This window comes from Ochotona curzoniae, unplaced genomic scaffold, assembly GCF_017591425.1.
Source record: "Ochotona curzoniae isolate NIBS_2020 unplaced genomic scaffold, NIBS_Ocur_1.0 contig_2754, whole genome shotgun sequence".
In the NCBI taxonomy this organism is placed as follows: Eukaryota; Metazoa; Chordata; class Mammalia; order Lagomorpha; family Ochotonidae; genus Ochotona; species Ochotona curzoniae.
This window is the reverse complement of record NW_024465582.1, coordinates 22,708,822-22,733,239: the sequence shown is the minus strand read 5'-3', so window position 1 is coordinate 22,733,239 and position 24,418 is coordinate 22,708,822. Positions and strand designations below refer to the sequence as shown.

Genomic DNA, 24,418 nt, shown 5'->3' with positions numbered 1-24,418 from the left:
AACAAACCTAAACAAAACAATCAGCTAAACTGAACAAAATAAAGATACTGTGGCAATGCATGTTGAGTTCCAGCCTGTAGTATCAACATCCCATATCAGTTGTTGAAATGGTGGCTGTTCTACTTAGAATCCAGCGCCTTCCTAGTGTGCCTGGGAAAGCATTGGAGCATGACCCGACTGCTATTCCTGTACCCACGTGGGGGACCAGAAGAAGTTCCTGGCTCCTGGCCAAACTCATATCTGTATGGTCACTGGGAAGTGAATCAAAAGATAAAAGACATTGCCTCCGCCCCACTCCTCCTCCCCGCCCCCCCCCCCCCGCCGCCCCAGAGTTCTCTCTATAGCTCTGCCTTTCAAATAATTAAAACAAAGCTTTTTTAAAAAAATGGAAATATAATAAAGTCTATTTCTCCATTGGAGTTAGAACTTAATGTTTCAAATAGGTGGGCAATTTCATTCCTGGATGTTATATACCATAGGAGTTATTTCACTCTTACTGTGGGACGCTGTCATGGTCTGCCTGGCTAGAACTGGACCTTTAGGGATCCAGCCAGTCGAATGGGGAAAGTGCAGGAAAGAGGCACACTCACTGGGCCAACGCACAGGCCTCCAGCAGCTCACATTACTTCTGCCTTTGTTCCCTTGCTGAGGATGGATCCAAGTGGCTTAGGTTGCTGCAACACAGTCTGGGATAGTTAATCTATGTGTTTGACGATGGAGCAAAATCATTTCATGCACAATTGTAGTCTCCTCCACATCAGTTCCTCAGAATCTCAGACCAATGTCTTCCTTCCTCTTGTAAAAAGCTCCATTTCCTGCCTGAGCCGCATCAGTTTTTAACTTGTTACATACTAGTTCTTTCGAGTCCCATCTTACCAGCCTATCTCATTCAAAAAGCAAATGATTTCTCAAATTATAGCTGTCACTTTAACACTTTTGTCTTAAAATACTGTGGCTAAGAATCTCCCACATGTGTCAAGTTCAAATTAGTTGGTCTAGCTTTCAAAGTTTTCCCTGTCAGTGCTCCTCCTCCACCACCACCACTTTCCAAAATTAGGTTCTAAGACCTAAAGAAGTCCAAGTTATTTTACGTACACCAGTAGACATAAATGTGGCTTTTATCCTGGAAATTCTAACAGAGAATTTAAATCTTTAGTCACATAACATTGTGCTTTTTCTTTTTTAAAATGTGTTTATTTTTACTGGAAAGTCAGATATACAGAGAGAAGCAGATACAGAGAGGAAGATGTTCCATCCTCTGGGTCACTCCCCAAGCAGCCACAACTGCTAGAGCTGAGCCAATCAGAGTCCAGGAAACAGGAGCATCTTCTGGGTCTTCTGGGTCTCTCACATGGTTGCAGGGTCCTAAGGCTTTGGGCTGTCCTTGACTGTTTTCCCAGGCCACAGGCAGGGAGCTGGATGGGAAGTGGAGCAGCCGGGATTAGAACCAGTGACCATATAGGATTCCAGTGTGCGCAAGGCGAGGACTTGAACCACTGGGCCACTGAGCCAGGCCCGCTTTTCTTTTTAAAGATCCTGGAAACAAGAAGTTTCCAGACCAGTGTCTGATAATGGTTAGAACTGAAAAACCAAACAATAAATTCACAACCTGTATTTGAGTATATATATATAAAGCCTGCAAGGTGCCAAATCAGACTGAGCCTCCACCTGGAGTGCCAACATCCTAAGTGGGCACTGGTTGGTGTCCTGGCTGCTTCAGTTCTGATCCAGCTCCCTGCTGATGGCCTGGGAAAGCAGTGATGTATAGCCCAGTCTTGGGCTCTCACACCTGCATGGAAGACCTGGCCCAGCTCTGGCCATGGCAGCCACCTGGGAACCAGTGGAATGGAATAGTTCTCTCCATCTCTTTTTCTCTCTTTAACTCTTCTGATAAAAATAATCTTTTTTTAAAAAAAACTAAGCCTGTATCATCAATATAAGCTACTACAGTTATTCAAGCAATAGTTTTTTAATTCTTTTTGGCAAAAACACATTTTTATGGCAGTGATTTTAAATATGTGTTCTACAGAGACATCAGAAAATGAGCCTGAAAACTTTTCAGGGGTCCTGTGAGATCAGCACACCCTGTAGGAAAATGCTAAGACATTTCTCTTTTATTCTTTCATTCTCAAATGAATATTCCAAAGCTTTCATAATATGTAATAACGCCATGGACTGAGTGAAGAAGCAAACATGAAATTTTAGATGCCTTCCATTAAGCCAAACATTAAAAAGATTTATCAAAAACAGAAGAAACTGGAGTAGATATCTGACATAACAATACTGCTTGGAATCCCCACATCCTATAGTGGAGTACTTCAGTTCAAACCCTGTATCTGCTTGCAAAAGTGTGCCCCGGGCCTGGCACAATAGTACAGCAGCTAAAGTCCTAGCATTGAACGTGTCAGGATCCCGTATGAGTGTTGGTTCTAATCCTGGAGGCCCCGATTCCCTTCCAGCTCCTTGTTTGTGACCTAGGAAAACAATCAAGGACAGCCCAAAGCCTAGGGACCCTGCACCTGCATGGGAGACCTGGAAGAGAATCCTGGCTCCTGGCTTCAGATCGGCTCAGCTCCAGCCACTGAGGCCACTTGGGGAGTGAACCATCAGACGGAAGATCTTCCTCTCTGTCTCTCCTCCTCTCTGTATATCTGCCTTTGCATTAAAAATAAACAATTTTTTTTTAAAAAAGAAAGTGTACCCTGAGAGGCAACGGTTGATGGCCAAAGTACTTGGGTATTAGCTAGCCATATGAGAAACCCAGAATGACTTTTGGGATCTCTCTCTGCCTCTCTTCCGCTCCAATAATGCTCTTCCTAATGAAATTTGTGCTTTGTAAACTATAATCATTTTACATTAAGATGCAATTTATGTTAACATATCGTATTACAGGTGGAAGACCCAAATGAAACTCCTAGATTCTGGCTTCAGCATGACCTGACCCTGGCCCCTGGAGCCCTCTAGGGAATGAAACAATAGATGGCCAATGTCTTTTCCTTTCTTTGTAACTCTGATTTTCAAAATAAGTAACTTTTTAAAATAAAAAACATGCAGTGATATAGTGTGCTATTTTAGTATAAATTTAATAAATATTTCAAATTCCCATTTTAAAATACCAATCAGTAAATAGCTGTTCATACGATAAGCATAAATGCCTCCATAATGCCTAGCAGTAAAAAAGCAGACTTGAAATCAAAATGTCTGGGAGCCCATGTTTTGAGGAAATAAATCAGTTTTGCTTGAATTTCCGGTACCCACCCCCAACTTCCCATCAACATTCTTCAGTCCCTTAAAGGAAGGAGAGTAGATACAAAAACTTTTTTAAAAAGTCCATAAAATAATTTCCACTCTGTGATCAAATGTAGTTCTTGAGGAAGTCACTAAAGACAAAATCTGACTTCTTTGATGTTCTGCTATCATCTGTATAAAGGAAAGACAAGGGACTTGAGAATTGTGCCACAAAACAGGCACAAGGTCATGAGGAAAACAAGGCCTGGGGGCTCTCATGCATAACTCATGACTACACAGATAGAAAACTAGAATATCCAGCCAGGAACAACCACTCCATGCCTCTTGAGCTAGCAGAAACGGACTCTTCTCTTGATATTCTCTAGGAGGAAGAATTGCAATAGTTTCAGTCTGTATAGTGGTTTTAGGAAAAAAATTTAACTCTAATGATCAAAGCATCATCCAAAAATGCAGAACATTCATTATTTATGCTCTTGGATCACCTCTGAATTCTATAATCTACAGATTTTTAATACCAGTAGCTTAGTTTCCAGGTAGAGAAAATTCTATGCTATAGACAAAAGCATCTAACATAGATGTTAAAATGCATCCACAAGACTGAGTCAGATGGTCTGGACCACCATCAAATGAAAATGGGCAAAAAACAAGCATCACTGAAACTCAAGTAATTCAATGAAATCGATGTTCTAAATGGTAAGTACGCAGTATCTAAAGCAGCTTGGTTCTAGATCTCAGTATCTATACAATTTGCCTGTTGATAACACTCTTGAAGTAGTAGTTACTTAAGGGAAACAGCGAAGGTTCTAAAAGGTAAAGAAAATATGTTCAGGTTTCTTTTTTCTCCTTTCTATAATTCATGTGTCTGTGAAATCAACTCTAAAGCCCTTATCTCGTGTGCTTTTTTTCACCCGAGAGACTAACATTGTGTGGGCCTAGATGTCATCAAAATTAATTCTTAGGTTGTTTTAGCTTAGCATCTTCTTACTGTAAAGACTTTGCTGGTTGAAATATCTCCAAGACTTTTGCTGCACATAACACACAAGGACATCTTCCATTAACATTAATGAGACTTATGAGCCCATGCTGATGGGATAATAAAACTAAAAGGTGGGTTTTTATTGGCAATATACCATCCTTCCTCCAAGTGTTCAACTTCTGGTAAATAGATAGAAATCCGCCCTTGTATAAAATGCAAGAGTGACTCGTGCCTTTGAAGTTGTAAAGGCTTTAAGGATACATTATAGTCTTAAAAATATGAAATGTGCTTTGATACAGAAATAGAATTCTAAACAGTGATGTCCAAAATATCTTCATACATCACTCGGGAACATACATGAGTGATTTCAGACTTGACAAAGAAGTTTCATTTTCTAGGCCCTATCAAGCCATATTTTCTACATTTAATCTTTTTAGACATTCGTCCTTCCAATGTCAGAGAAAGAAAAGTATTGTACTTCACAAATAAAGCTACTTGTGTTATTTTGTGAATTAACTCATAAGTGTTGTTTTGGTTGCCAGTTTATTTCTATTTCAGGTTTTATTCTGCAAGAACAGATTCCCCCATAATAAAATTTACTAGATTACTGAAGTAAAATTATATCCTCAGCTTTAAGTGAAATTTTCACTACCCAAATCCCTAGGTATGTTTTACTCTTCATACTTTAGTACTTAAGACATATTTTTTCAAAATACACAAGAATTATTTCAACTGATTTTACTTACGACTTTTTTCTATTTCTTCTTAACCCTCCAAAATATTAAATATTAATTTAATTTTGCTGAACTTATTTTTAAAAGTTTCTGCCTAAACACAACACAAGAAAAGGCTCATAGATGTTCTAACAAGTGATTATTGAAAACTAAGTCAAAGCACTTTTTAACTAGATGCTGGCATCATTTTTTTAATAAGAACATACAAATTTAGTTAAAAGTTAATTGACAATGTGAGTAATTTAAATCATGAAAGCAGCTGTATATTGGAACCTGAGGAAGCAACGTTCTGCAAATCACATTTTCTCTGTGCAATTCCAGTGCAAGTTTACTGTTTATCATAAAGGGAAAAAACAGATACAATATATTTTTTTAAGAAATGTTCATTACAAAGTTATCCAGGAAAAAGTAAAAAAAAAAAAAAAATCACTCCTAGCCTTAAAAGTTAATTCCCACCGTATTTCACTTTATCATATCCAGTGGTCTGTCTAGCATTATCTCTGTATACCTGCTAAGTTTAACACATTGCAAACAGCACATTGTGTGGTAAGTCAAAATAAACAACCATCTTTACCCATGAGAAAAAGAAGCAGCCGTGGCTGAGTTACAGCTCACTATAATTTTCTGGAGCAGGAATTGTAAGAGTCTTCTACAGAAATCCTTTCTTGAAACTTAACATTTCGCCTCTCCTCTCCTCCCCCTGCCCCATGGCACACAGAGAGCAAAACATGGGGAAACATGGAGGTGTGGATTCCTTGCACCAAACTGGGAGAGATCAGTGTCGCACCCAACACGAGGTGAAGCACCAAACCGGAGTAGCCGGGCTACCCTTGACCAAGTCTGGTTAGTTTTCCAACAGAGGCAATATCATCTAATGCATGTTAGTGAGACACATGCACACATGGGCGCCCCAACACACACGTGCACATTTTCGAAGTAAAATGTCAAGCAATATCTAGAACCTAGCAACGTTTCTGAATCTAGACCAAAAACAAACAACAAACTTGTAAGGTAGACTCAAAATTGGAATTAACTTAATTTCCATTTACTTAAAACGTGAGCCACAAAAATCTCTGGTTATAATTCCAGAAGTCTATTTGTTCCAGCAAAGAGATCTTTGCAAGATCTACTCTCCTAAAGGTTCCTTCACTCCCAAGTGGAGGGCGATGGCTGTCCCTCTGTGGTGGGGGAGCCAGGGAGGAAAGAGGATGAGGGCGCCCATGCAGTGGTCAGAGACATGGTCTTGCCAAGAGGGGTAGGTCACCCCACTGAGCTTTGCTTGCAGAGGGAGGTAGGGCCACCCTGTCCAAGATGATGACGCATCTTTCTCGGCAGACCAAAAAAAAAAAAAAGTTTAAAAAGGTGGCTTATTACTGAGCTAAATGTTTTTATTGATCGCCCTTGAGTCAGATGCCACTGACCCCACAAACCATAAATGGCTTTAACGCACAACTGTCATTTCCAGGCAGCTGGAGGAGATGCTGAATAAGTCCAAGACACTTCGCCTAAGCCTTCTCCAGCTGTCCCTCCACCTTGTGGCCTCCTAGTCTCCTTAGCTAGCCGAGGGCCCCCACGGCTGGGTCGCCCAGGACCCTTTTCCAGGACCTGGAGCCGCGCGTACTGACACACACTCTATGGTGGTGCCGGTCACCAGGCGCTGCCCAGCGTGGGGACGCCGGCAGCCCGGCGCGGGCGCACCCCCCTCCCCACCTCGTGTCTGTGGCCGCAGAGTGGCCGGGTTGTCGGGCCGGAAAAGACAGATGAATGTTTCGTAGCGTTCTCCATTAAACAATAAAGCGAGCTGTAAAGCCTCAGGTGCTGTTTGTTGTGCAGTCTGCGTGGTGCGGCGGCTCCGGGCCCGGGCGAGCCGAGTGCAGTGGGCCGGGGAGCGCCTCTTCGGCTGATCCCAGGGAAAGATAAGGAGCCGCCGAGCCACCAGCTCTGTCTAGACTCGCGACCTCACAAGTCAAGCGCCTTGTTTGGATTAGCCCGGCAGATCTGCCAACCTGATCAACTCCTGAAAAAGAAGGGCCCAAAAAACACCTTTCCCACCCCCCCCTCCCCCAGGACCACGACGATTGTCCCTTCTTAAAGGGATCAAGGAGTGATTTGCCTGCGGGAGTGGCGGGGCTGGTTCTACCACTGTCGGGGCCCCGCATTCCCAGCACCCGCACCACCACCACCTCCTCCAGCTCCCAACCCCCGCAAGCCGAAGCGCGCGCCCCGCGCCATCCCCTGTGCGGGACTGGGCGAGAATCCATCTCTAAGCGACTGGCAAAAAGAAGTCGCCAATGAGCACGAACTTTTTGATCCTTACAGTGGCAAGAGGATCTCAGTGAGGGATGGGCAAGCTGTGGGACTAAGTGGACTTTTTCCTACGGCGGTGGTCAAGGGTGGGCCGACCTGCCTGTGGTCTCCGCCAGGCGAAAAAGCAATCTTGTCCCACAGCTTTCTTCCAAATCTGGATGTTCTCTTGGGGGCTGGGGAGGGAGCAAATGTATTATTTTCTTTTGAAAACCCTTTGCTTTATCAGTGCTGAGAGCTTTCACACAGAGATAATTATTTGAAAAGATGTGCAGAAATTATAAGAAAGAATCAAGGAGACTTAAGTGCAGTTCCAAGCAGGGACCGGCCTCCTCAGGGCTCAGAAACCGGCTTCCCGGAGCCAACAGCTTAAGCGCCATAAAAATTAAAGGATGTGATAGTAGCAATGGTCACAGCAAACACTCAGCAGCCTGCCCAGCCTCCCCTCCCCTCCCCCTCCGCTGCTGTCTGTGAACCAACTTCTCTGTCTACACTTCAGAAGTCTCCGGGAGGTGTGGAGAGATCCTCCATCACGACTTAGGACATTGTAAGCTGTGAAGTTTATGTTTGTGGCGCCTGGGCTCCAACAGCCATTCAGTGGCTTGCTTGCTTATCAAGAAAACAACAGTCAGAAAAGTAAACAGGATCTGCTGCCAGAGCCTTGAATTAACTACTTGCATTTTACTTTAAAAACGCCAGCTCACACTGCACAAGCTACTTGGTTTTCATTTTAAATTGTTAGCAAGAATTCGAGATTGGGCATTGGGCGGGGGGGGGGGGGGGGGGGGGGAGGATGGGGGGACATTTTCTCAAGCACCAGGTTTTAAACAGAAGCACGACAGTCACCTCTTTTCTTTCTTCCTGCGGTCCCAAGAAACCTTAACTTTCCTGGCTGTGGTGTAATCTTTAATTGTTGATTCGGGGAGAGGAAGTAAGCAGCTCTTAATGAAGAGAATACAAGCCTCGTTTGGATTATAAATCTCGTTTACAAAAGCTGAATAAGCTGAACTTTACAAATAAGAAAACAAGTACTTTATGCTTAGAGAGCTCACTTATTTAACAGAATAGATGAAAAAAAAAAATCCAAAGTGGCCAGCTATCATCCAAACAGCTCTTTTGGTATTTTTGGACTAAGATTTAAAAAAAAAAAAAATATATATATATATATATGAACGGAGATATATTTTACTATATATTTTAATATATATGTACTTTAACTGATATATGTATATATATATATAACTGATATATGTATATATATTTTAACAAGGGAAACATCTAAATAGAACTACTTGGAATTGACAATGCTTCTATGAGATCCATCGTGGCTTACATATTCAAGGTGCTAGGAAAATACAAGGTATATGTAAGGTAGCTTGAAAAGCACATCCGTGGTCTTTTTGGCTGGGAGTCAGAATAAATAGACCAGGAAAGAGGTCACCAGGCAGAATTTAACAAGATGAGCAGGGTGAAAAAACAGCAGAGCATCCCAAAGCCATCTACTTAAACTCCACAAAAGCTGTAGGTGGGCAAGTGGGTCCAACCACCCAAGCAGACTCAAACTAGAAATGCTGCTTCCACCAAAAGCAGAAAAGGGACTCCAAATATCACTCCAATTAAAAAGAAACTTTTTAAGTAGTAAGATCAACCAGGTCCCTTTGATGAAAGGGAAAGAGGGACGAGGGACCCAGATAGATCCTATTCTTGCTCTTATACTGCAGGACAAGGAGAAGGAAACGGAAGACTCTAGTTGTTGATACAGGTTTCCTGATTTCAGGGGAGGACCCTAAAGGATTTGGTTGCATTAAATATTAGCCTGCAAAAGCTAGAGGAAATGAGTCCAAATGTCCAGGCAGAAGAATTCAGTAGAATAAGGGAAAGAAGATCAAAGATAGTCACAGGAGGAGTTTGGGTAGAACAGAGCTGAAGCCTTGGTCTCCAGAGGTGTGCGCAGAAAAAGAGAGTGTGTGTAAGAAACGATTTGCCAACAAGAAGACACTCCAGCCACGCTTTTTAGTGCACCTGCTGAGGAGTCCAGGAAGGAAAGGCACACCTTTCTTATGAATAATACAAGGATCGGAATGTTATCGACTCATCCATCCATTCTCATCCATCAGGCAGTAAATATCTGGAATCCAGCAAGTGAAACTAACTCATTCATCACTGCTCCCTAAATGACTTTGCTTGAATTCAAGCTTCAGGCTTCAGAATAGACTAACATTTATATATGCAAGGTATCATCCCCACTCATAACCTACACACACACACACACACACACACACACACACACACACACACACACACACACTTAGAGTCTTATAAATCCATGCCAAGAGCAAAAAGCATCACCAAGATGTGGACCTCTCTGCAGTTTCTCTCTTGCATTCCCAACCCTTAAGTTAAGTTTTTTGTTGTTGTTAGCATTTTTTTTTTTTTCCATCTCAAGCATTCTCAAAAGTCCACCAGAATCCAGAGCTGGTAGAAGAGTTCTCATGGTTTGCACAAGGGAATTGGGTTTTTGTGAGTTCAGTATTCACATTGGACCTGCCATCCTTGCATACGCTTAAGAGTTTGCCATCCAAAATACGATGATGAGAAAAGAGAGGAGTCTGAAAGATGCTGACCAATAGAAAGAGCGAAGAGGAAGTGAGAAGAGTCAAGTCCGGTGATGAGAGATTATAAGAGCGAGGTGGGAGAGAAAGGAGGGGGTGGGGGGAGCATTTCCTTGGAGAAGATTCCTGTGAGATAAGACATAAGTCGTGTTTTTCTCAACAGACAACTACAAGCCATTATTACCGCTGGCCAAATTATTACCCCTCTGTCAAGAATTAGACACAACAGTCAAAGTAATCAACGGGCATGTCTAAAGAACTGTAACATTTCCAATGCAAAGTTTGTTTTCTCTCTGCCCCCACGCTAGAGCCTGTAATTAACCCGTTATGCAGAACGACGCCAAACAAAAGCCTAATTGAAGCTCCGTTTCCCGCACTGGCTGCAGGTTTGGGGAGGGTGAGCGCCACTGGGAAGCCGTGCGGGGGTCCAGGAGCTCGGCCTCCGCCTTGCGCCCGGCCCCGGGCCATAGGGGGTAACGCGCCACACGACACACGATTAGGGTACGTTAGCTTTCATATTTATTAAGAGTTGTCAGATGTTGAGAACGGCATTACACTCGCGCATACAGAGAAATCGGTTTCCAAAGAGTCCAAGTTTCATGCCGGGTGGGTGCGAATGAGAGGAGAGGAATCAGAGGGAGACGGAACCCTGCGGCTGTCCGTGCAGAACCATCTAGAAGCTCAATTTCGAGCAGTGTCATTTTTGCATCCCTGGGTTCTGGCTCCCGCACTTAAACCAAGCTAAATGGTGGGATCACGCCGCCCACGGAGTACCTCTGATCGCCGAGCAAGGGCTTGCCAAGCACAAGACCCCCACCCCAACCCAGCCCATAAAAGGCGGTTCCCCGCCAGAACAAAGGTCTCATTTCTCCCCCTAGCCAGGCACCCTTCCCAAGGTTTTTGGAATTTGAGTTAAGAGAGAAGGGATGATGGGGAGGAAATGCATAGGCTAACTGCTCTGGGAACTGCTGAGAAAACTCTCCCCGGGTCTTTTCCTCCTGCGCAAATAAAGCGGCATTTCCCCGTCGGCTGACAGCCGCCACTGATAAATAATGTTCCTACCACGCCGGCTGGGCTGAAAGTCTCTCTTTTAGCAAGCGCTTATAATTGAAATATGGGTCATTTCAACAATCCCAACCCGGAGACTTTGGCATAAAGCACTCACTCTCAGAAAACAGTGAATCCCAATCAGACAGCCCTTTAAAGTGGGACCCTCTTCTGCCGGAGGAGGGGGAGGCGGGGTGGATGGGTTAGGTAAAGCGAGGAGAGAGACCAGCAAAGGAGCAGGACAGAGGTCAGCATCTAACTTTCTCAAAACCAAGACCAGTACCACAGCTGCTAGCCAAGGGCTTCCAATAACTTTGATCCAACTATTGAAATCCAAACTTGCAAACTCCACTTTCACCATTTGCAATACAAAACAAACCTACTGTAGGTCAGTTTAGCCCAATTCACGTATAATCCTTAATTCCAGACACTATAGCAGCTTACGTGTAAACATATAAAAGAGGGACCCTGAATCATTGTGTTTCTTTATTTATCTATGCCAAACATTTATTAGTGAAATAGTCCTGAAGATATAATTCTACATATGGCGCTTTAATTTCACATAATATTTAAGGGAAAAAAAAGAGACAAAACACATAGAATTAGACATAAAATTAAAAGATCATGGTACAACCTTTATCTTTTTCTTTTTACTTCAGCAAACAAACAAAAAAATGTCAAATGACATGAAAAGTGGCAAGTCTTCTGACAATAAATAATAAATTACTTTATAATTTTTGCAATGCAAGAGCAAACAAAAAAATAGTTTCCTTTTTTCCTCTTTATTTCCAGAGAGAGAGAGAGAGAAAACAGTCATTTTAACCAATAACTATACACATCTTTGGGGGAAAAGTTCTTGGGCAGACACAAGTTAAACGCAATCCGAGACGCTTGTGGCAAAATAGAGGTAACCTTGTTGCAATGCTTTATAAGTTGGTTTTTAAATCTGAATTCAAAAACCTTTAAAGTCGATTCAGACTTCTTGATAGAGGATGGATCTCAAAAAAATTGAAAGAAAGAAAGAAAGGCTGGGGAGGGGGTTGGGGAGAGACAGGGTGCAGCACAAAAGTAAAAGAGAAACCAACTACAGGGCATGCTAAGAGACCCAGGATTTCAATTAACCCCTTGTTAAAGTCAACTAAAAACATCGCAAACCAATGCAGCTCCACCTTCCTGAAAGGACTCTTTCAGCCAAAGAGGCCAGTCTCTCTTCCTGCTCTTTTTGCTGGAGCTCCCGTTTGGCAAGGCAATGACCAATATAGAAACAGCACCATTCAGATTAGGATGGACTAGAAAATTTTCTATTTCTGCTTTTTCTCCAGATGTGTAGTGAAATGAAAATGCTTTTTTTTTTTTTTTGAGATCCTTGAATATAAATCCTCTACGTTTTAAAAACGTCTTTTATTTTTCTTTTTCAGTACTCCTAAGGTCATTGAATAGCATATGTTGGGTTTGGGTTTTGTTTGTTGTTTTTAATTCTAGTAAAATCCCATGATTGTCTTCACAGTGTTGCTACCGTATCACCTTGTCATTAAAACAGACTTCGTGCATTTCATGGAGCATTCATTTTCTTGATTCAGTTTTCATTGACTGGGTCATTAAATACTTTTGGAGTTAGCATCATTTCCACTTTCTCCAATGGGGGTGGGGGGAAATACTTCTGAACGAATGTCCTCATGCCTCAATGGGACTGGCCACCATGCTGTTAGGTGTATCTGGGAGTTGAGATGACATTGATGCTACTTCACTGCCAGTGGAATTAGAGCCTGGTCCTCCTTCTGAAAAATTGACCTGCACGAAAGGATGAGAAATAAATAAAGGAGACAGCAATCGGAGTCACAAACTATTTTATTATTATCATATTTTACTTTCAAGTATAAAAGTTTGCATTGATGGATAGACAAACTAAGATATCTACACTTATAACTGCATCTCAGTAGACTTGTTGAAAGCCTAAGAGGAGAATAACCTGAGAAAGGGTGGGGAATCCTTTCCCATCTTCCAAAAGATTTCTGTTTTAACTCAAACTGAATTCCCAACATTGTGTTGCATTAAATTATTTAAGAACAAATGTGTTTCCCAGTATAAAATGGCATCAAAACTCCACCATGCATGTTCAAAATAAAATTATCCTGCTGGCTACGTGTTGCCCTGGGAGCAGGCATCAAGGTTTCTCTCTTCTTGAGTTGGGAAATACATAATGCACAGTCAGATCCTGTGACCGGGATTCAGGGACAACTTTGCAGAGCAATGATTAACTCCTCAGGGGGACCAGTGAGTATGTTTTCCTTTGGCTGCCCTTGCTGCTTCTTTTCTCTCTCCCTCTCTCCCCCTCTCTCTACACCTCTCTCTCTCTCTCTCTCTCTCTCTCTCTCCTTCCCTCGCTCCCTTCCTCCCACCTTTCATTCTTCCCTCCTTCTGGCTCAGCTTCCCCTCCACTTTTCTCATCTTGACACTTAAGTTTCAGAAGAAGCAAAGCCTTCTCCTGCTTTCTTTTACGGTCCCGGTTTTGTTGAAATCAAATCAATGACTTTAAATTAATTTTCTTATTTCCAGACTTTACCTCCTTTCCTACCCTATTAAACTTTCACATTGTGAGGTCTAACCTCTAGGCAGGTCCACTTAGAGACACAAGCCTAAGGCCAGGCACTTTTAACCACTTGCCTCTGGCTAATTACTTAACTGTTGAGGCAAGAAAGCAAATGCCCTCCAGGCAAAGGTTAGCATACTACTGGAGTTTTGGTTTCAAGGCAAAGAACAATTCCTTAGGATAGCTCTTCAGTTCTATTAAGCAGGATTCTATGAGGTTGGTTTCATTCTTTAGCAAAAACACCTCATGTGTACATGTGCCATGTTACAAAGGAATTCGAGAGTACTTTAAAAGCTCAGAGGAAAAAGGAATTACAAGTTTATGTTTGTGCAAAACAATCTTTGAAATCCATGTTTTTCATTTCCCATGAAAATATTGAAGACTCTTTTCTTGGTGAGCAAAGGTGATTTAATTTTTCTGGCCTCTACATGTATAAAACATGCTAAATCTAAAGCAGATCTTCACAAATGAACTAAAAGCTACCTCTGATTGGTTGTGTTCTTGTTTAGGATAACATGCTACACAACATGGGATTCTATGACATTTGAACTCACAGACGTATAAAATCTGTATTGTAGAATGAGTTAGTCTCCCCCGCCCCCCCCGAGTAACAAAAAGCTTCAATTAAGAAAAAAAAATAGTATCAATCATCCATCTGAATCATGTGTGAATTGACACATCTTTCAAAAACTGCAACCAGGCGGTGTATGATGCCGTTTGATGACAACATTGAGTATGCACCATAATCGTCCCAATTTGTGTTCTTAAAATATCCCATGTTCTAGATGCTGGGAATCGACCCAACTTGCCAATTGCTGACCAAACTGTTAAGGTGATCTCTGAATTCCCTGCCAATTCTCTAAGATACACGAATTTGGAAGCCTGTCGACTTTCCCACAATTGCTATCTAGGTAGACACCTTGAAATTAATCCCTCAAAATAGGCTGCGACTGACATAAAATCCAATTTAGGGTCAGATTATGCAGTCTCTTAAAATAGGCCGCCAGTGTTTCTCCTGGAACTGGGGGCCAGGGACTCCCCTCTCCTCTGTGAGACACCCCCAGTGTGCCAGTAAACCCAGATCCCCTTTCTGCTGGGAATTCAGCTTCCACAGCGGCTCACACTTACCAATTGCTGAAAAGCAGGCTGATCTATGTCACTCTGCAAGGCGAAGTCACTCAGTACTTTCCAAGGCGGCTGGTAACTTTGCACTTCCACTGGGTTAGCCTGTAAGCCACCGTCGTGTCTCTCTGGACTGGCAGCCACCATGGGAGTTCCTGTCATGCCCTGGATATTCTGTGAATACCCCCCCACCCCATCCCAACATGTTAATGAGCAAACTCCCTCCCCCCATTGTCCCCACAGGCTGAGCAAATACACGCCGGCATTATCTTATCTCTATAGTGGCCTTTATTGACAGAGTTAATCTGCTGTACCTGGGGATATTAGTTGGAGTTCAGCTTTGTTTTAGTGTGTTCTGCTTTTTGCTTTTTTTTTTTTTTAATTCTGTGGCCTCCGTCTGTGGGATTGACTCTAATTAAATCAAATTCTACTAAAACTTTCTTTTGCCTCCTAACTTCACAACCATTCCACTTCTTCCTCTCCTCTACTGTCCCAAGGGCTAGAGTCTTCCATTAGGAAAACGTGGGGGCCAGCTGGGCCTCTCTTCAGGCTCTAAGCCCCACTGGTTTTCTCCTGGACAGTTTCAGAGTCCCACACTTCCACTTGCAGAGCCAGCCCCACCCCCAAGTGTGTGGGTCTGGCTGATATTGTGCTATTATGCACAAACCAACTTAGAAAATGCCCTGGCCCAATCTTGGCCGGCCTGCCAAGTTTAATGACAGCATTTTTATGGCATTTAAAAATAGGCTTGCGGCAATAAAAAGCACAACACAAAGCAAAACAAAACAAAACAAAAGCCGTCTAACTTAATCAGGAGGTTTGTAGGGTGGGCACTACCAGGTTCTGTGATAATAGGGTATAGGGTGGAGGCCTGGGCTTGACCCGGAGCCCTGTGCTGTGGGTCACCTTGGAGGATGTCGCTGGCCTGAGAGCCCAGTGGCAGGCCTCACCCACCACCCAGTGTTGGGGTGCACGCAGGGAACCTTCTCCACCAAAACCCAAGGTGGTGTCATTCCCCCACTGTTCAGTTCTTGAAGAACAAGACAGCTACAAAGTTGGCAACACTCATAGCATGTTTTCTTGCCGGCTGTCTTTCCGGTTCCTGGGTGCCGCTGAGGTTCATGGGCAGTAGCCCAGGCGGCTAAGCTGGAAGCGGCAGCTTCTCTGAACTGCCTGATGCTCGCGGGGATGCCCGGCGGGGGGGGGGGGGGGATCTCCCCAAGGGGCCAGGGGCTGGTTTGCGGACAACCGAATCTGCTGCTGGACAGCAAGGTCGCACCACAAGCTGGACAGGCTGGGTATCCACCCGTCGCTGTCTCTCCGTGTCCCTTCTGCTCCCCCCAACCCACCCATCCCAAGCCGGCCGGGACACTCACAGTTTTGTCATTGGGTTGCTGCTGCTGGAGCTGCTTCATCATGATGCTCCGCTTCTTGTCCTTGCACCGCTTGTTTTGAAACCAGACCCGGATCACGCGGGGACTGAGGCCCGTCATCTCCACCAGTTGCTCCTTCATGAGCGCATCGGGCCGGGGGTTGGCAGCGTAGCAGGTCCGCAAGGTGTGCAGCTGCTTCTCATTGAGCACAGTCCGCACCCGGGTGGTCTTCTCCGGCTGCTTGTGGACGTGGGGCCGCAGGGCAGGCTGTCGGGCGGAGATGGGCTCCGCTGCGGGACAAGGGGCGCGGTGAGCGTGGGCCGGGCGGTGGGCTGGTCCCGCCGCTCCTCGGCGCGCCTGGCTCCCAGACAATGGCTCGGCTCGCGCTTTCCAGTCAACATACACAATACTAGGTGGGGGTGGGTGGCAAGAGCCGGGTGAGACTGGGCGAGGAGGAGAAAAAAAATCTCCTTGCTTTAATATGCCGAGGTCAATGCTGAGTAATTCGGCCGGGGAACGCAGCAGCTCCCGCCTCCTGCTTGTGTCAACAGAGCCTCAGCCAAGGGAAGCAAGTTTTAGGGTTTGTCCTACTCGCAACAGGGGCAGCATTTTCTCCACACTGCATTGCCTTCATCCTGCAAGTTTCTCAGGCCCAGGTAACACCGGGAAGCCCCACGGCCAAGCGCTTTCCTTCCCCGCTAGCGGGGCACAATACCGTAGCGATAGGCACAGGCTCGGTGTCTGCCGGCTGGGCTGGCACACGGAGGGACCAGGGAAATACTGCCAGGACACACTGAACTTCAGTCCCCAGAGGACAATCATGTTAAGGGACCAAAGAAGTTCCTTCCTCATCTCTACCACCCTGGCTCTTTCTTTTCCTAACGTTCCAGCTACAAGGCTAGTTCTGAGATGGCCTGAGCTCATGTAAAGGAGAACTGACTGACCTTCTGCAGAGCTTCCCAGGCTCCAGGGCTGTTGTGGGATGCTGCCCCCCATCGCTGTCTTAACACTCTGGCCCCCCTCATTAACACTCCATTGCCCAGCCCTGGCTATGCCCCCAAGCAAGTTAAGGGTAAAACCCCAAAGACAGAATTTTCAGAGCTCACAGAAAGCAGGAGGTGGAGGGATGGGGTTAAGATACCTCTTTCTCTCTCTCTCTCTCTCTCTCTCTCTCTCTCTCTCTCTCTCTCTCTCTCTCCTCCTCTCTCTTTTTCTTTCCTCTCCTCCCCCAATGTTTACCAGTTGATACAAAGCAGGGTAGACCTGTGCATGAACCAATGCAGGCTTGGAAACACCTTTGGAAAAATCATGTGTATCCATTCCTCTGATCTATGAAGTACAAACCCTGTACTTTCAACTACCCCCATCATTCCCCACCACACACACACACACACACACACACACACACACACACACACACACACACACACATCTCTAGGGTCAGGCCAACACCTATGGGGTCAATTTAAAGCTACAGGAACAGGCCTGAAAATGAAATTCTCATGAAATCACATAGCAGGAGTGGTTTAAAGAGGCAGGCTCCCTTTAAAAGGCAATTACTCCAGATTAGCTTGTTGACAGTTTTAAATTACAGCTCTGTGCAGTGGCCTGTAGTTATTAAGACTGTATCTTTTCAGACTTGTTCTCTCACAAAAGAATAAAAACGATTTAAAAAAAAAATGTTTGGGAGAGTGGAGCAGTTCAGTTGGCAAAAGGACTTGGGTAGCCAGACAAAGCCACTAGGGTTTGCTTCACCAGATAAAAGAGAAAGCTTCAGGGACCCCATTTAATTAGGGCAGGGGCTAGAGTACCTGGCCTGGAGCTGAAGTCCTTTGGCAGTAAGCACGTAAGTCCCTTGGAGGTCAAGGTGAACGGGCAATACCGTGTGAGCTTGTGTCTGCGCGTGTGTATAAGTGATGTGCGTTCGCATGCATCCACCGGCAGACACATAAACGCGTAGGTGTGCTGGGACAGTTGAGGCGGAGTGAGTGCACTGACCCTTCTGCAAAGTGCACATACAGCAGCTTATTTAAGGTCAGGCTGCAGCCGCCACCAGCCTGTAGTTACCAGCCTAGCTGTGGGTGTCAGGGCCCTGACAGAGGAGGAGATACGGTTTAGCCCGGTGCCTGCCTCTCCCGGCGCCCAGGAGTACCTGCCATTTGCAGCGGCCGTGCCGGGTGCAGGGGACTGAGAGGGTCGCCGGCGCCCAGATTAGCCCTTTCCACTACGTCGTGGTCCGCGCGACAGAAGAGGCCGTCCTCCCGCAGCGCGAACTCGTCTCCGGGGATGAGCTGGCGGCTGCAGGCCACGCAGCGGAAACACTCGATGTGGTACACCTTGGAGCGGGCACGCATCACGAAGTCGTTCTTGCTGAAGCCAATGCTGCACTTGGCGCATTTGATCCCGTATAACCTGTGCGGAGGGGTGGGGCGGGCCCGGGAGAGAGGAGATTCATCAAGGTGGGCACAGTCCTGCCCCAAGATCGCTGGCGACCCCCAAGCCTAAAAAATCACCATTACCAGACTCAAAGCTGGAAGCCGGACAGGAAGGGATCTCTCTCTCTCTCTCTCTCTCTCTCTCTCTCTCTCTCTCTCTCTTTCTCTCTCTCTTTCTGTGTGTGTGTGTGTGTCCCTCCCCCACACCCGCAATTTCCCTTTTCTTTTACTCTGGTTTCCTTGCTATGACCCTCGAACCACCTCGCAGTCTCGTCAGGACCTAGGAAGTCACAGCTCCCAGCTCAAGCTCCGAAAGTTTCTGCACAGATTGAAAATCTGGGCACCCGCTCCAGTTGAACCGTCCCACGCAGGGGCACACACCTGGAGCCCCACACTTTTGCCTCTTTATTGGCTGTGCCTGAACTGGCAACACAAAGGGCTGGGGGACTGACCGACGGGGATGGGAAATGCGCTTCATTCGCGGCGCATACACACTGCACTAGAAGCAAAAGAAAATGAAAGCTCTGAGGGTTTCCAGACCCTCCTCTGGCAAGTACATTCCAGTCTTGCTCCAAGGAAAGATTTTGCTCGGGCAACAAGGTTATGGTTACTGGAATTTCCTTTCCTTTTTTTTTTTTTTCCTTTCCTTATTATTATTTTAAAAATCGATGGCTTTTTTTTTTTCCAGGCTGTTGAAACATTTACCTTGATTGTGGTGTGTTTGAGAGCCAGGACCAGCCAGAAAAAAAAGGCAAAAGCCCACTTCTCAGGTTTTCCTATCTGCTGATCTTCGCTCACCAAGGAACAATCGCTCTCTGGTTCCTTTTTGGGTGGCTTTGCCCTTGCCCCCTCTCTTTCTATCAGTAATAACTGAAGCTAGCTCATTCCTACAAAAAGAACAGAGGAGAAAGTTGTGTGTGTGTGTGTGTGTGTGTGTGTGTGTGTGTGTGTGTGTGTGTGTAAATGGTTGTGAGGATTTCTGCCACCCCAAAGGGAAATAAAAACCCCCAAGGTCATTCTGTTCTGCTTCTTGCAACTACAGGATTTCAAAGGGTAGGCACACAGATGAGAGAGAGGGGAGAAGGTAAAAGCCACTGGCTTCTACAGAGAATGAGGCACGCGCAGGTTGTGTGCAAGGAGCACAATGCCATCTCCAAGCAAGCAAGGAAACTCCTGTAGGTGCCAAGCGAGCGTTCCCTCCCAGAATCTTGAGTTCACCCACAATCCAGTAAACAATGAACACAGCTCGTTTGTCCGAGGTTAGAAGGTAGACTCAAAAGTTTTTCTTCCCTCCGCCTACTCCATGTGAGACCTCCCATTTCATAGGATGAAGATTTGACTTTGCCTGTGACCAAACAATTTAGAAAATCCCTCCCCTTCCTGTAGCCCCACTTCCCTACTTCCTCCCTCCCATCCCCAAAGTAACCCCCTCCAACATCGGTCCATTTTATTTACCAGGATTATGCTTTCCATTTCAGGATTCTTTTTTTTTTTTTTTAAGGAAGAAGAAAAGGCCAGAGACAAAGCGAGCAGGACAAAACTGTGACTGAATACTAAATCCTCACTAAACTTCACCAGGAGTTCTCCAACTCCAGAAACCCTAGCACTTGCAAAAGCTGATTCCTTGTTAACAGCCACTGCAGAGTTTCTTAGGGTAATATTTTGCTCCGATTCAACGTGGTAGGGAAGACAACTCTCTTGTGATTGTTTAAAACACACACACACACAAATAGCACATCCTCTCGAAATTCTGTTTCCTGAAGGCAGAAAACCAAGTTTCTGCTGCATTCGGATAAGTAAGAGAAAAGCTGAAACTAGTTCAGCGTGGAGCAAAGCCTGATGAGGAGTAAATAGAAAAAAAACAAAAATTCAGGAGGTTCTAACATGTTTGAGTCTTGTTAGTGTGGGCAATTCGCTCATTTTATCAGTGACTAGATTTTAATGTGGGAAAGGAAGCTGTTCAATTACCTAAATATACCAATTGTTCACAGACAGATGACGGGCAATTTGATGTGCTCTGTCTAATTCATCAGCTCAGATAAGATAAGAAAGACAAGACAGACAGATGTCACCAAAGGGTTAATATTTTTAAAGATCAAATGTCTGGTCTTTTTTTTTTTTTTTGCAAAGAATATTTCAGTTAGTTTTGAAATCTTACAGGAAAGGGCTGTTACCCTAAAAGTAAAATGGCCAACACTTCTGTTTGCTCTTTCAAACTTCCTCTCTAAACAGGCTACGGGCAAACTTTTATTTATCTTGTTTCACTGATACTTCCAAAGAATCTGCAAGTCACTTCTAAAACAATAAGATGCTGTGCTGCACAATGCAAATTGACCAGAAGCCTAAGCTTATCCATCTTCAATTTTTTTGTGTGTGTGTTTGTTTTGGATGGGGCAGCCTGAAACAGGAAAATAATTTGATCATCCCAAATTCCCAGCCTCATTAAACAAGCCTTCGTACCAGAAAGTTTACGAAAGCCACCGAGTATGGCTTTTTGTTTTCACCTGGCGAGTGAAATGGACATCCCGGTTTAATTTTTCTAACGCGCTTTCAGGGTAACTTCTGCATGCCGGATTCCCACTAACTTCACAAAAAGACAAAGCAATACCAAATCAAAAACGAGGGAAGGAGAGAGACAGGGAATTAGCACAACATGAAGGGAGAAAGAGAAATAGCGTACCTGATATAATCTCTTTTACAGTAGGTTTTCCCATCCCTTACAAAGCACGTACAGCTCTCGTCCAAATACTGATTACACTCTGCACATTTCAAACATGCCGCATGCCATTCCAAATCCGGAGAAACCCTCAGAATATACTGATCGTGAATTTGATTGCCGCAACCAACACATAGGGAAATCAGACGCTTTTCTGAAATGAAAATAAATACATGATTGACTAACCGTTTACTTCCTACGGAGATAAACACACTTTTGGTGTCGTTCTCTTATAGGGCGTACTCTGGAGGGCTTTTCCCTCCCCCACTCCCCCCCCTTTAAAAAAAAAAAGAATATTGCGCTTTGGGATGGTAATTGAAGTGTGCCATCAAAATCTTGACTCGTTTTGAAAAAAGGGAGGTGGAATATATGTAAAATGCGGATTTGAATAGTCTACATTTGTAAGCCTAGCACGCAATCAAAGCCGCTCATTTTGTGTTTCTTTTTCCTTCTTCTCCCTCTTTGCCATAATCATTGGGAAAGATTATGGATAAGTCAAGTCAAAGAAAAGGTTTTGACTAGAAGCGTTAAGTGAATGCAGGGATGTCTATATTTTTCCATAAGGCACGTTCTTCATCCAGGTCTGGATATCGTTAGCAAGAACAGACATCAATACAGTTGTCACTCATTCTCTTTTGCAAGTCTAATGCTAATTTCTATCACCGGGTATTGTACGTGCAGGCAGAGCTTTGCAACAAAATAGCCTTCTTCGGGAGCTCCGGATTCCCGTGGAGGAAATCACCGCCTAGCCGCAGAAGGCTACGAGGTTGCAGGGCACACAGGCGAATTGGATCACAAAGTAAGATCCGTTTTCCCGAAGATCAGAACCGACAGCAAGCATGCAGGCGTGGCGGCAATCAGGAGTCACCCCTCCTCTCTCTCCAGGCAGCTACTCCAACTCCGAACAGCCCTAGAAACGCGTGCCTGAGAGAGACCCCCGCACAAGACCACCACACCGAGCCCCACAAGGTAAAACAGCCTCTTACTTTTTGGTGGATCTCCCATGTCTCCCATATCTGTAAGAGGGAGTAATGTCCACAGTGAAATGGTGGTTGTACAGTTGGTGACCAGCCCACAGAGAGGATGCTGGAGCTGTGGCTAAGTGGGAAATAGTGGCCCCGGGGGTTGCCAAGGCTGAAAGCGCCGCTGCCCGGCTGCGCCGCGCCCTTTCGGATCGGGGAGTCCAATTTAAGCCGGCGGAGTTGGCGGAGCGGAGGCGCTGCGGCGGCGGTGGACTCGGCGCGGCTCGGGCACCTCTCTTCCTTATCTCTTACTCAAACTTCTCTGCTCCAACTCAGCTCCATCGCCATTGGTCTGACGCAGCGCGCGGGGACGTCAGGCGAGCACCGCGCCCATTGGCTGCGGGGCGCGCGGCGCAGCTGTTCTGATTATCATATTTCAGCCTCGCTGCCGCCGTGCGCCACTGACCGCTTGGAGAGCCCGCGGGAGAGGATTAGGGGCACCCGAGGCAACTTGCTCCGGGCTCAGGCTATTCTCCCCTGTTGCTCCGGCTGCCCGGCTGCTCTGTTTTCTTTTGTTGGTTCGTTTGTTTGTTTTGTTTTTGCTTCCCTCGCTTCCTCCTCCAGTCCCCCTTAAACGCTCCTTGGTGGCTGGCTGCGCCACCGGAGCCCTCGCCTCCTGTCGCGCTGCTCCTCGGCCCTGCGCTCCTGGGGTCCCCGCAGTCCGGCTGGCCGTGTTGCGCACGGGGTTCACTTTTCTGTCGCCAGTGGCGAGTGCCTGGTGGGTAGGTCTTTGTTTTCACCAGTGTTCCTCCCGGACTATAGGAAAAGGAGGGCCTTGGAACAGGCTGCTCACGTCTGTTTGGTCCCACTTGGTGACGCACAGTCCCGGGCCTGGTCCGGCTTGGCTGCCGGGGAGGGTGAGTTGGCTGGGCTCGCACGGCGCACTAGGGGGAAGAAGGACTGGGAGTGGAATGATTAGTCCCAGAGAAATTGTTCGCTGGCTGCTCCTCCATTACCCTACCACCTGCGACTAAAAAAAAAAAAAAAAGAAATCTCAAAAAAAAAAAAAAAAAACCCGAAAGGAACAAAGTGGGGTGGGACGAAAGGGGCAGCTTCCCTCCCTGGCGGACAGTTTGGAAACAGGTAAAACCAAGTGGTCTCCTCGGACTTGCCTCTTTCTCCTCTCGATGCCTGAGGTTGACTTTTCAGTATAACACTAGGATGAAAGCGTGTACTAACCCCAAGCCCAAAAGAGAACTGATCTTCCAGTAACCCGAAGTTTGGGAAGCAGTGATATCCTGCACAATCATATCTCTCTCTCTCTCTCTCTCTCTCTCTCTCTCTCTCCCCCCCCCCCCCCGCCCCGGTCTCTTTGCCCTTTGTGCAGTCCGCATACACGCGTTTTGGTCCTTTTGAGGACACGTCTCCACGTCTCTAGAAAGTTTTCAAGCTTCTTGAGGTCAGAGACGTGAGTAGTGAGGGTTCTGTCACAGGACAACGGTGACAGACCTATTTTATTTCATCAGGCAGTGAATATGTCTCGGGAGGAAAACTGCCCGGAGAGAGGAGAGTGTTGGCTGCAGGTCGTCGATAGCCTTGTTCAGTGGTTTCTTACTTTGCTCCCACCACCATCTCCCACAAAGTCGCAGGAAAGCCACCAGGGAGCATTCACTCCCTCCCTCTTCCCCACCCCCAAGCCTCTAAATAGCTACTCCTTATCTAATGGGACTGTCAGTTTTATCTAAAAAGGCCTACAAACAAGTCTTAGAAGGCTTAATTTCGGTGTCTTGTTGCCGTGAGAAGACCCGGTGTGTTAGGAAACTCCTTTCTCTGTATCTTTCCCCAGATCGAAATTTTGATAAGAGCTGTGAGCCCTCGGCTGGCCTCCGTGGCGCTCGGTTTGAGCAGATAAACCTCAACAAAACGCAGACAGAAGCTAAAGTGCGTGAGTTTCCTCCTGACCTGCTGGGGCTTTTCCAGAGACACGCTCTGTGATTTTCTTTCTTTTCAAGATCACTTTCCTTCCACTTTTATTACACATGGTTTCAGAGGATGTATGTGAAATCGAAAGTTGGATAGACAGAGGTTGCTAAGTTTCCCAGCTTTGTTTTATTGTGGTCTGTGTTTGTATTCTCTCGTGTGATATATGTGTGGACCCTGCTGTCAAGCTGCTTTTCCAAAGCTGATGCTGATAATGAGAGCATGAAGCAAGCATTCCTAGTGCAAGGGCACATTTCTCATATAGGTAACCAAGCTGACTCTAGTTTTTAAAAAATACTACTATGAAAATACTACTAA

At 45.5% G+C, this 24,418-nt stretch overlaps 1 protein-coding gene across 2 annotated transcripts; it reads right to left on the bottom strand.

The window, feature by feature from the left end:
* Positions 1 to 11,399: 11,399 nt before the first annotated feature.
* On the bottom strand, positions 11,400 to 22,437 carry ISL1 (ISL LIM homeobox 1). 2 transcript variants are annotated; one of them, XM_040977682.1, is made up of 6 exons: positions 22,145 to 22,437; positions 21,123 to 21,312; positions 18,160 to 18,419; positions 16,011 to 16,297; positions 14,641 to 14,808; positions 11,400 to 12,713 (listed from the first exon to the last, which is right to left on the bottom strand). In XM_040977682.1, exons 1-6 carry the CDS (start codon positions 22,170 to 22,172, stop codon positions 12,597 to 12,599), a joined length of 1,050 nt encoding a protein of 349 aa, XP_040833616.1. In that variant the 5' UTR covers positions 22,173 to 22,437; the 3' UTR covers positions 11,400 to 12,596. The 2 variants fall into 2 exon arrangements, with proteins under 2 accessions (XP_040833616.1, XP_040833617.1); XM_040977683.1 differs by having other exon boundaries at positions 12,597 to 12,713; positions 14,641 to 14,739; positions 22,145 to 22,172.
* Positions 22,438 to 24,418: the final 1,981 nt, after the last annotated feature.

Bases quoted from the DNA above. Each gene is read 5' to 3' on its own strand.
- ISL1 (XM_040977682.1), bottom strand. From the start codon at position 22,172: ATGGGAGACATGGGAGATCCACCAAAAA. The intron at 21,313-22,144 runs GTAAGAGGCTGT...TTTTCATTTCAG, and splicing joins CATGGGAGATCCACCAAAAA to AAAAGCGTCTGATTTCCCTA. The intron at 16,298-18,159 runs GTACTCCTGGGC...CTTGTCCCGCAG, and splicing joins ACGGCCGCTGCAAATGGCAG to CGGAGCCCATCTCCGCCCGA.